This window comes from Panulirus ornatus, chromosome 29 (assembly GCF_036320965.1).
Source record: "Panulirus ornatus isolate Po-2019 chromosome 29, ASM3632096v1, whole genome shotgun sequence".
Taxonomy (NCBI): domain Eukaryota; kingdom Metazoa; phylum Arthropoda; class Malacostraca; order Decapoda; family Palinuridae; genus Panulirus; species Panulirus ornatus.
In genome coordinates, this window is record NC_092252.1 from 21,415,727 (window position 1) to 21,429,492 (window position 13,766).

Sequence of the window (13,766 nt, forward strand, 5' to 3'; positions counted from 1 at the left end):
ATGTATATGTGTGTGTTTGTATATATATGTATATGTTGAGATGTATAGGTATGTATATGTGTGTGTGTGAACGTGTATGTATACACATGTGTAGGTGGGTGGGTTGGGCCATTCTTTCGTCTGTTTCCTTGTGCTACCTCGCTAACACGAGAGACAGCGACAAAGTTTAATAATAAAACGAAAAAACTCATTTCAGAAAATCCTCACTAAAAAACAATGAGTCCTATAAACTGAGGGTCGCTGAGACTGAAACACCAAGTACCAAAGGCAAATTGCTTACCTTTTATTATTACAGCACTTTACTCTGAAATGTGGATGGTCTCAGCAAAAATATTGCATATTTCCCTTCAAGTACTTATTGAAGTCAATTAGGTAGAATATTATTGTAGCAACAGTTTTTTTAACTGAAAATTATTTGAAAAGCGACATTCATTGTGGTACAAGTAAATAAAGAGTAAAATAAGGAAAAAGTAAGTGAAACTTATTTAGACAAACCAACATAGCCCATAAAAAGCAAAAATAAACTAGCATTAATCCTATCACTATAGCTGGTTCATGTACAAACCAACATTTTTTTCTGTTCATTGCTACAGCTAAGTATATGAATTGCTTAAGTCTGCCTTTAAGTGAAATGTACTCTCATTAATGCTTGTAGTGGCATAACATGCATGCATTATCAATAGATGTTAATGACTAAATTTTTTCCATATCTTGGTCAGTCAATGTGATGTCAAGGAGGGCCTGTATTAGATCTGTACCCTCACATTACATAAGAATTTGTAAAGCTGTTACACACAAGATGATAATTTGTGATGAAAGCCCTTAATATCTACTACTGTCAAAAACTCCAAGTACCACACATCTCACTAAGTTTACCTAAGTGTGCTCCCGGAGTACTTTATGCATTAGGCAGAGGGGCAGCATAAATTGGGCACATAGCACATGCATGAAATATTTCACTCAGTTGCATAACATTTTATTTGGAAACTTATGTCCCAGATGAACATAATAAAAAATGTACGGAGATATCTTGTTCAGAATATTTCAGAATATCCTCCATACATTAGTGAGGAAAGTTTGACAAAAAGGATATACGGGTCAGAAAGGGAAGAAACAAGGAGAACAGAGAGACCAAACTGGAGATCGAAGAATGGAGTGAAAAAGATTCTGAATGACTGGAACCTGAACATGCCAGAGGGTGTAAGACATATACAGGATAGAGTAAACTGCGAACAATTTGGCATACTGCAATAAACCATGGATAGGTTTGTGGGGCCTGGTTGTGGATAGGGAGCCATGGTTTCAGTGCATCACACATGCCAGTTACAAAATGGTTGAGAGTAGATGTGGCCTATCTTCATATGTTCCTGATGTTACCTCAATAATGCATGAAATGACAATCAAGCTTACTGCAGATATTAGGGCTACCACAGCAAAAGGGGTTAAACTAGTCTGCTACTGGAGATGAAATGGCCACTTGGTCTGACATCTTTTTGTTGACATTCAGGAGCATTTATACAATGGTCAATTGAGAGTGTGACTGATGAAGTATATTTTGACCAGAATACTGAATATGGACTAATCTCATCTGCAAGGAAAGTCAACTGGGGTTTTTCAAAGAATCTGTTAATCTATTGTAAGTGTATTACCTCTTTTGACATTAATGAATCCCACATATAGTGATTTACACAACCCTCACCTTATTTCAGCTAATATCAGTCAATAAAAAATTAATGCTCAAAATCATGCTCTGCAGATGTAGTTTGTCTTCTCTAAACATTTCAATGGCATTGCAGCATTAAATCACCCCATACCTAAAATTAATAGCAAGCTGAAGCTAAATTGGACTTTTGCAATTTTGCTAGTACCTGCTGGTACTGCACCCAAGTGAGAGTCTTTGAAATTTAAGGTAATAAATTATAAAGGGAGACAAAGAGTGCTTAGAAAATTTTGGTTCTTCATTTCAAAAAAAGAAAAAAGTTTCTGTTGCCCTATATTAGAATTTTGTTTCAAGATGAATTACATTCTAATGTTGAAGTATAAGAATGTCAAAAAAAAAAATATTGAAATTCTGCAGTTTATTACAATGGGACTCCATTGATAAGATGGTCAAACGAAGATTAATGCCTCTGAAAGAGTTCAGGACTGCAAATGCTAAGTTCAACCATCAAGAGCATGAACTGCCATCTAGTTTTGCCATGGGTGTTTTAAATCTAAATAATCAAAGGAGGCCTTACAGCCACTTTCCAAATTCTAAAAAAAAAAACATTATAACTGCTGTGGAATTTCTTATTTTAGGGAAATTATACAAGAGTTTTCAACAGAAGATATTCCTGTTGTAAATCTTATCTGAATTTCAACAAGGGGATGTAGGCATCAGTCATCATTGTTTTCTAAGAGTGCAGGATTGAGAAAGATTGGGTACCACTGCTTTAAATAATAGTAACTCTGAATTTTCTTTTGTGATAAGAGTTGTACAGAGAAAAGTTCATAAGGTGACCTAAACAACCTCACTGAGGGAGAACTTTATGCCAATACTTCCACTTGCAGTTGCTAACAAAACTTACTAAGGGTAAAGGCTATTAGCTTCAGATACTGATTACATTCTGCAATGCTAGTGTCGGGTAATTAATGTAAAAATTTGTTAACACACCTGTAGAAAATCAATGAAACTTATAGAAACTTCACCTAACCTTACCCTGGTAGTCAAAATGATGGAATGAATATAACAAAATTCACCTGCTAATGTAATCATATGGCAGCACACTATGTCATCTGCTTCTTAACACCTGGCACCATATACCCATGACTAATCATGGATGTGATTTGGTATATTCACCTTGAGTATTAGATATTCAAATAAATCTAAATGGCCTGGAAGGTTAGGTGAAGGTCGTATTGGTTGTTGATTTTTTTACGAGTATATTATTTGCCTGATAAAACATAAAGCTCAAATTCATGCCCCTCAACTCCTCCTGTGTTCTTTAAACCCTAATTAAGCATTACAAAAGAAAATTATCCAATATCCAAAGCTAAAAGCAATGTAGAGCTTAAACAGACTATTACTTATTTCATATGCTCCTATGACAGCTTAGCTTTATGCTCCTACATAAGGCATTTCATTATTTTTACACACAAATTTACCCCAGATTTTCTCTCTATCAATGCCATGCCCACTATGAAGGGCCTTAATCAATGAATATTATATTATGTCCCTATCCTTCATTATCTTCCTAATCTTAATTTCAATCTATAACGTGCAGTACTGTCATTCATGATTTTATTTGATGTTTTACTTAATCAGCAATGATGTATAGCACTCCAGGAACATATTACCATAGTAAATATTTACCAGATATGGAGGCGATGTAAAATTATGGTAAGATAATTTGGCAATATTCGACAAGATTAAATATACCGAAACAAACGCATAACAAAGTCTGCATTCACTGACAAGCAAACTTTCCTTCCAGATACCCACCAATTCCTCATGTTGCGTTGATGTGAGAGGCAGTATCTGCTGGGGTTTCCCGCCTGCTTCAATTTCCTTCTGCCGTGAGGAAGCCTTCTGCTCTACTGCCTCAGACTCACGCTCACTCATCTGGAAGTTAGGAGGAGGCTCGGCCACGGGCAGGTCTGAGTAGTCCCATACTTTCCATATCAACACCACCACCAACACCAGTATCATGAACCGTATCAACCTGCCGCCTCCCATCTCATCTAATGTCTATATGTACTGGTGGCAGTCAGCTGGAACGCACCTGCATTGCTATACCCCCGAGCTGTCAAGTCGTGGCGGACATCAACACAGGACTCAGGTAAGAACCCGCTCACCTCCACCCAGCTACCAATACTCCAGCCAACGTAAACATTGACACACAAACACCCACCGACGCACAAACCTGCTGGCTCACATGAAAACCACTTGCTTCCATAAAACGTCGTTAACATTTTATCTGTCCTATTTGACAAGATAGAATTCTCGTAGAAATTAATTATTGAAATTTCGAAGTGTTCGTGGCACACGTCGGTGACTATTAACGACACGTGTCCGTTAGGGTTCAATCCCTGGACAAGGTGGACAGCTCACCACCAAACATGACCGTACCACTTCCTTTCCAATACACGTACCGTATACGTCACACGGATGACCACACGTCCTGACCTTGGCTGGATACTCCAGCTGTTCCTGGTTACTCTCCTCAATGCGAAAATGTCCCATTTTGGGAATTTGAATAACTATATCAAAATTACTACCGGTAAATAACATCACCTCACGAGACTACTTTTGTTTTTATGCAAACATTACGACAAACTCTCAGCGGTACATACTATTTTGAAATGTTTTTGTATTATGGTAAGGGAAATGTTTATCACACAGGCCAGCCAGGCTCTTTTATAAAGTCTATCATAGTTTACTTTCAAAGATGTTGATAATCATGATTTTATCAATATCAAGATATGAAATCTGTTTATTGACCCAAGTCATTAATAGCCACTGACTGCTGGAGTGTGGAATGTCATATCATCACACATAATTATGGACTGTGTTGAAACTCACAACAAAACATTACGAAACAAGTTTGTTATATGTTGATAAGTGATCAGACTCGCTGAATTTGAATGAATCATCTTTGGCAGATAACTGATTTACTCTGTAATGGCTCAGCCTTTAGCTTTTAATCTGATTCATACAGTTATTACTCCGTATCCTTCTATTAAATATTCATTCATTAGATCATTATCATTATATACTCATCCATTAGATCATTATCATTATATATTCATCCAATAGATCATTATCATTATATAGTCATCCATTAGATCATTATCATTATATATTCATCCATTTGATCATTATCATTATATATTCATCCATTAGATCATTATCATCATATATTCATCCATTAGATCATTATCAATATATATTCATCCATTAGATCATTATCAATATATATTCATCCATTAGATCATTATATATTCATCCATTGGATCAATATCAATATATATTCATCCATTACATCATTATCATTATATTTCATCCATTAGATTATTATCATTATATATTCATCCATTAGATCATTATCATTATATATTCACCCATTAGATCATTATCATTATATATTCATCCATTAGATCATTATCATTATATATTCATCCATTACATCATTATCATTACATATTCATCCATTAGATCATTATCATTATATGTTCATCCATTAGATCATTATCATTATATATTCATCCATTAGATCATTATCATTATATATTCATCCATTAGATCATTATTATTATATGTTCATCCATTAGATCATTATCATTATATATTCATCCATTAGATTATCATTACATATTCATCCATTAGATCATTATCATTATATATTCATCCATTAGATCATTATTATTATATATATTCATCCATTAGATCATTATCATTATGTATTCATCCATTAGATCATTATCATTATGTATTCATCCATTAGATTATTATCATTGTATATTTATCCATTAGATCATTATTATTCTATATTCATCCATTAGATCATCATCATTATATATTCATCCATTAGATCATGATCATTATATATTCATCCATTAGATCATTATCATTATATATTCATCCATTAGACCATTATTATTATATATTCATCCATTAGGTCATTATTATCATATCATCCATTAGATCATTATTATTATGTATTCATCCATTAGATCATTATCATTATATATTCATGCATTAGATCATTATCATTATATATTCATCCATTAGATTATTATCATTATATGTTCATCCATTAGATCATTATCATTATATATTCATCCATTAGATCATTATCATTATATATTCAGCCATTAGATCATCATCATTATGTATTCATCCATTAGATCATTATTATTATATATTCATCCATTAGATCGTTATCATCATATATTCATCCATTAGATTATTATTATATATTCATCCATTAGATCATTATCATTATATATTCATCCATTACATCATTATTATCATATATTCATCCATTAGATCATTATCATTATATATTCATTCATTATAGCATTAGCATTATATATTCACCCATTAGATCATTATCATTATGTATTCATCCATTAGATCATACCATCATATATTTATCCATTAGATCATTATCATTATATATTCATTCATTAGATCATTACCATAAATTCGTTCATTAGATCATTATTATATATTCATCCATCAGATCATTATCATTATATATTCATCCACTAGATCATTATCATTATATATTCATCCATTAGATCATTATTATTATATATTCATCCATTAGATCATTTTTATTATATATTCATCCATTAGATCATTATTATTATATCATCCATTAGATCATTATCATTATATACTCATCCATTAGATCATTATCATTAAATATTCATCCATTAGATCATTATCGTTATATATTCATCCATTAGATCATTATCATTATATATTCATCCATTACATCATCATTATGTATTAGATCAATATTATTATATATTCATCCATTAGATCATTAGCATTATATATTCATCCATTAGATCATTATCATTATATATTCATCCATTAGATCATTATCATTGTATATTCATCCATTAGATTATTATTATTATATATTCATCCATTAGATAATTAGCATTATATATTCATCCATTAGATCATTATCATTATATATTCATCCATTAGATCATTATCATTATATATTCATCCATTAGATTATTATTATTATATATTCATCCATTAGATCATTATTATTATATATTCATCCATTAGATCATTAGCATGATATATTCATCCATTAGATCAGTATCATTATATATTCATCCATTAGATTATTGTTATATCATCCATTAGATCATTAACATTATATATTCAACCATTAGATCATTATCATTATATATTCATCCATTAGATCATTATCATCATATATTTATCCATTAGATCATTATCATTATATATTCATCCATTAGATCATTGTCATCATATATTCATCCATTAGATCATTATCATCATATATTTATCCATTAGATCATTATCATTATATATTCATCCATTAGATCATTATCATCATATATTCATCCATTAGATCATTATCATTATATATTCATCCATTACATCATTATCATTATATATTCATCCATTAGATCATTATCATTATATATTCATCCATTAGATCATTATCATTATGTATTCATCCACTAGATCATTATCATTATATATTCATCCATTTGATCATTATCATTATATATTCATCCATTAGATCATTATCATTATATATTCGTCCATTAGATCATAATTATTATATATTCATCCATTAGATCATTATCATTATATATTCATCCATTAGATCATCATCATTATATATTCATCCATTAGATCATTATTATTATATATTCATCCATTATATCATTATCATTATATATTCATCCATTAGATTATCATTACATATTCATCCATTAGATCGTTATCATTATATATTCATCCATTAGATCATTATCATTATATATTCATCCATTAGATTATTATCATTATATATTCATCCATTAGATCATTGTCATTATACATTCATCCATTAGATCATTATTATCATATATTCATCCATTAGATCATTATCACTATATATTCATCCATTAGATCATTATTATTATATATTCATCCATTAGATCATTATCATTATGTATTCATCCATTAGATCATTATTATTATATATATTCATCCATTAGATCATTATCATTATATATTCATCCATTAGATCATTATCATTATATATTCATCCATTAGATTATTATCATTGTATATTCATCCATTAGATCATTATTATTTTATATTCATCCATTAGATCATCATCATTATATTAATTCTTCCATTAGATCATGATCATTATATATTCATCCATTAGATCATTATCATTATATATTCATCCATTAGATCATTATTATTATATATTCATCCATTAGGTCATTATTATCATATCATCCATTAGATCATTATTATTATGTATTCATCCATTAGATCATTATCATTATATATTCATGCATTAGATCATTATCATTATATATTCATCCATTAGATTATTATCATTATATATTCATCCATTAGATCATTATCATTATATATTCATCCATTAGATCTTTATCATTATATATTCATCCATTAGATCATCATCATTATGTATTCATCCATTAGATCATTATTATATATTCATCCATTAGATCGTTATCATCATATATTCATCCATTAGATTATTATTATATATTCATCCATTAGATCATTATCATTATATATTCATCCATTACATCATTATTATTATATATTCATCCATTAGATCATTATCATTATATATTTATTCATTATATCATTATCATCATATATTCACCCATTAGATCATTATCATTATGTATTCATCCATTAGATCATACCATCATCTATTTATCCATTAGATCATTATCATCATATATTCATTCATTAGATCATTACCATATATTCGTCCATTAGATCATTATCATTATATATTCATCCATCAGATCATTATCATTATATATTCATCCATTAGATCATTATCATCATATATTCATCCATTAGATCATTATCATCATATATTCATCCATTAGATCATTATCATTATATATTCATCCATTAGATCATTATCATTATATATTCATCCATTAGATCATTATCATCATATATTCATCCATTAGATCATTATCATTATATATCCATCCATTAGATCATTATCATTATATATTCATCCATTAGATCATTATCATTATATATTCATCCATTAGATCATTATCATCATATATTCATCCATTAGATCATTATCATTATATATTCATCCATTAGATCATTATCATTATATATTCATTCATTACATCATTATCATTATATATTCATCCATTAGATCATCATCATTATATATTCATCATTAATCATATCATTATATTCATCCATTAGATCATTATTATATTCATCCATTATATCATTATCATTATATATTCATCCATTAGATCATTATCATTATATATTCATCCATTAGATCATTATCATTATATATTCATCCATTAGATCATTATCATTATATATTCATCCATTAGATCATTATCATTATATATTCATTCAATAGATCATTATCATTATATATTCATCCATTAGATCATTATCATTATATATTCATCCATTAGATCATTATCATTATATATTCATCCATTACATCATCATATTAAACCTAGTTTTCTGTTCACGTCCAACAAACTTGTTAAAAGTATTTAGTTTAAGGTTGATCTGTATTGTAGGAAAAAAACAGCATTTCTGCATTTATCACCTGACCGCTGTAGTCAGTCCAACCTGCCTCCCTTAACTGCGCCTCACCTACATGGTCAACAACCATTACTGAAGGCAGACTTGAGACAGCAAACCACAGCTCTCGGAACACCCACTGGTTGTAAACCAACCATCTCACTTCAGTCTGCTTTGCGCTCACTTCTTTGCAATAGCACCAGAAATACGGGGCAAACATGGATTCAAAAGGAAAAAATATTTTCGGGTGAATTAGCAGGACTTTGTTAACAGAAAAGAACGTCTTAGAAAAGAAAATTGAGTGACTGGATCGTACACTCATAGAGCACCAGATAGCCTTTCTGATGCCCTTCCCTGAAATGACTGATGATGAGGTTAAATGGTCAAGTCGGGGTCACTGGAAGTGTACCCAGGTGGAATGTCGGCAACCTAACTGGAAGTGGACAGAGGACACACGTCAGGGAAGCCCCGTCAGGCTAGGAGAACATTAATATATGAGGGCCCTCAAGACTCAGTGCTGGGTCTGCCACTGCTTGTGATGTCTACAAATGCCTAACGTGCCTGATTCCTGTTCACACACGCATGTCGATGATGCTATGTGGAAGAAGTACGAGTCGACGCGGACCACGGAATACTGCAGAGCCTTACACAGGAGGCAACGGTGGCTGCAGAAACGGCTCGTGAGATTTAACCTTAGAAAATGCAGTCACGTCAATGGGTAGAGGTTGTAACACGACGCGCCTGCGCCCTAACCTGGAACGTGCCGGAATGGCCTGGTCTCCCTGTTGAGAAACCACAAGGAACTGCAGCAAGAATGGTACTAGGTATGAGTGGAATGAACTGGTGTTGCGTATATGTGGAATGAACTGGTGAAAGGCATGTGTGTAATGAAGTGTTGTTAGATATGTGTGTAATGTACTGGTGTGCAGCATGTGTGTAATGAACTTGTGTTAGGCATATGTGGGATGTACTGGTGTTAGGCACGTGTGGATTGAACTGTTGTTAGCCATGTGAGTAACGTACTGGTGTTAGGTATGTGTGGAATGTCCTGGTGTTAGCCATGTGTGTAACGCACTGGTATAGGCATGTGTGGAATGTACTGGTGTTAGCCATGTGTGTAACGTACTGGTGTTAGGCATATGTGGAATGTACTGGTGTTAGCCATGTGTGTAACGTACTGGTGTTAGGCATGTGTGGAATGTACTGGTGTTAGCCATGTGTGTAACGCACTGGTATTAGGCATGTGTGGAATGAACTGGTGTTAGCCATGTGTATAACGTACTGGTATTAGGTATGTGTGGAATGTACTGGTGTTAGTCATGTGTGTAACGTACTGGTGTTAGGCATATGTGGAATGTACTGGTGTTAGCTATGTGTGTAACGTACTGGTGTTAGCCATGTGTGGAATGTACTGGTGTTAGGCATGTGTGTAATGTACTGGTGTTAGTCATGTGTGTAACGTACTGGTGTTAGGCATATGTGGAATGTACTTGTGTTAGCCATGTGTGTAACATACTGGTGTTAGGCACATGTGGAATGTACTTGTGTTAGCTATATGTATAACGTACTGGTGTTAGGCATGTGTGGAATGTACTGGTGTTAACCATGTGTGTAACGTAATGGTGTTACGCAGGTGTGGAATGTACTGGTGTTAGCCATGTGTGTAATAAACTGGTGTTAGACATGTGTGGAATGAACTAGAGAGATAATCTCTCGCAGTCGGCCCACTGTGGTTGATGGAATCATATGGGTAAACGTGAATGTAAATATGTGATATGTGAGGATGTAAACAAGTTCCTGGATACTAGAACACACTCCAAAACCAGACGGCGCGTGTGATGGTCACATGAGAGGAGTATATTTGGGCGTCTAGCGCCGGGCGAGCCACCTCACGTCACGCACACCTCGGCTGGAAGCAAGAAGTAACTGAAAAATAAAGCGAAAATGAATCATGGTTCCGCTAATCTGTGTTCCTGACCCTTGAAGGACAAGAGTGATGGCTAGGATGAGGGAACGACGAGAGATGATGGCTAGGATGAGGCAACGACGAGAGTGATGGCTAGGATGAGGGAACGATGAGAGATGATGGCTAGGATGAGGGAACGACGAGAGATGATGGCTAGGTTGAGGGAACGACGAGAGATGATGGCTAGGATGAGGCAACGACGAGAGATGATGGCTAGGATGAGGGAACGACGAGAGAAGGAATAACATTCCAAAGCTCAGCCAGTGGGAAGCAGCAGCCAAACACGCGCCACGGGTCCCACCCATTGCAAATGCTGCGCAGGTTCGAAGTGAGAGAGGAAGTATGACAAGTATGAGAGAGAGAACGAGTATTACAGGGAGGAAAAGTGAGCTGAAGTATGAAAAGTGGAAGTATCATCATAAGAGGAAATACGGTCAGAAATGAAGAAAGAAAGCAAGTGATAACACAGGAGGGGAGGTCGCTCCATCCACGATGGAGAGGAAGCTTTGCATCACACAACAGAGAGGAGCAAGGAAAACAAAGGAAAGGAGACGTCGAGGAACACGACAAATGTTTGACCAAATCCCTGAGAGAGGAGGACTAGAGGTGAGTCACATAGCAGAGATCACCAGCAGACGTAACGCTGCCAAATACGTACTAATTATGTGAAGGAAGGAAGGAAGGAGAAGTCTTAGTGAAGACCAATGTGAAGGAAGGAAGGGAGGAGGAGTCTTAGCGAAGACCAATGTGAGGGAAGGAAGGGAGGAGGAGTCTTAGTGAAGACCAATGTGATGGAAGGAAGTTAGGGAGGAGGAGTCTTAGTGAAGGCCAATGTGAAGGAAGGAAGGAAGGGAGGAAGAGTCTTACTGAAGACCAGTGGGGTGATGTTTGCAGGGGTTAGAACGGTCTTCAGTCTTAACGATGATAGACAGACAATTCGGTTTAGTTCGATAAAATTACATGATTGAGGATGCAAGATCCATAGGGCACATGTTTGCAATCATCAATAAAAAATAATTCAAAGGGTCGTTTGCCGCAACTAAGAAGATGGTTTGTGATAAACAAAGAAAATTCATTTTGATTTACACATGTGCAACTTCGTTGTCACAGTCACAGTCACAGAGAAAACTTATTTTGATTTACACACGTGCAACTTCGTAGTAACAGTCACACACCGTTACACTTCATGTTTCTTGTCACATCTGGGATACATGACCTTATTAGAGGGTTGGTCGGTCAGTGGGTCTTGTACCCGCCTCACTGCATCACGAGGTAGTAGGGTGGCCTCTGTGCCTAGCCTCATGGAGTAGTAGTCCCTTGGCAGATTTCAAGGTCGCTTCGTCTCGCCTTCGTTGCAGTGTCAGTGAGGAGGAGTGTGAGAGCTTGTTGATAACTTTTGTCACCCACAACAGATCTTCATACCTCTCCTCTGCTCTCTCTCCGTCGACTGAGACCGGCGAGCAGAGAGCCTAGCTAGCACGGCGCAGTGGGCAGCAATACTGAAGTGCAGGTCGTATGTGGGTTATGTGATGGGAGGTCTGAGCACGTGCAGGGGTCAGGATGCTCCTCCTCGTAATGTGAGTTACATATGTGTTCAGCCCAGTCAGGTCAGAGCTTATGGTGACTCCTAACAGTGTATCACCACTTGGGGTGCTGGTGTGCCTTGTGGGTGGTCACACTGGTTACAAGTTGTGGGTTTTCGTTGTCAGGTGTGTTACAATGATCAGTGACGTGGTGCTTGCTAACGACCGGTCATGTGTCCAGTTCCTGAGTTGTGTCTTCCCCTCGACCGCGGATGTGTCACAGGTCATCCACGTAGGTCAGGCAGGCATTGTTGTGGTTCTCCAGTGATCACTGCCACGAAGGCGATAGCACCACACACGAGGTACAGCTTATACTACTCTGGCCTCCACAGGAGGACGAGCTCTTCTGTGGCGACGCTTTTCAAGAAATTCCACGAACGATCTCGCTAGGGAGGCCCACAATGCCAGGTGTGAGAGGCGACGTACGACGATGGTATGATCAGTAAGGTCGAACTCTTTGCTAGAATCATACATGAAGAATTACAGTTGTTGGAGATACCTTGTCTTAAGGGCCAACAACCAGTTCTGAGCGGAAGAAGTCAAGTTAACAGGTTTTATCTGATAGTGAGCGTGGCTCTCCCAAGAACAACTTTGCATTAGTTGTAAAGAGAAATGACCGGAGAGTTGGTGTCTGGGGAGGGAAGTGTACCATGGTTCAGTACGCACCGTCCCTCACGTGACAGACATCAGAGCACGAACGATCAAACCACAATTGGGGAGACATAGGTTTAGAACATGGGATGTAGGAATCCATCCCAGCCATGATAACCTCTGCTATACGTTCAGCACAACAGGAGGCATCTCGACCACAGAAGCAGGACCCATCCCAGGAAAGTCAGTTAGGATGGTGGACAAGGATAACCTTTGAACTCTGCTAAAATACCAAAGCTGAGGTTTGCAGTTG

At 35.2% G+C, this 13,766-nt stretch overlaps 1 protein-coding gene across 2 annotated transcripts in view; it reads right to left on the reverse strand.

The window, feature by feature from the left end:
- LOC139758184 (gamma-interferon-inducible lysosomal thiol reductase-like) overlaps positions 1-3,851 on the reverse strand; it is an 88,294-nt gene extending 84,443 nt beyond the window's left edge. The window contains exon 1 of one of the 2 annotated variants that reach the window (XM_071679395.1): positions 3,762-3,851. In XM_071679395.1, coding sequence (XP_071535496.1) covers positions 3,762-3,767 — 6 coding nt within the window. In that variant the 5' untranslated portion in view covers positions 3,768-3,851. Of the gene's footprint in view, positions 1-3,481 lie in introns of both variants that reach the window. The other variant, XM_071679394.1, reaches the window with a different exon arrangement.
- Between the last annotated feature and the right edge of the window lie 9,915 nt (positions 3,852-13,766).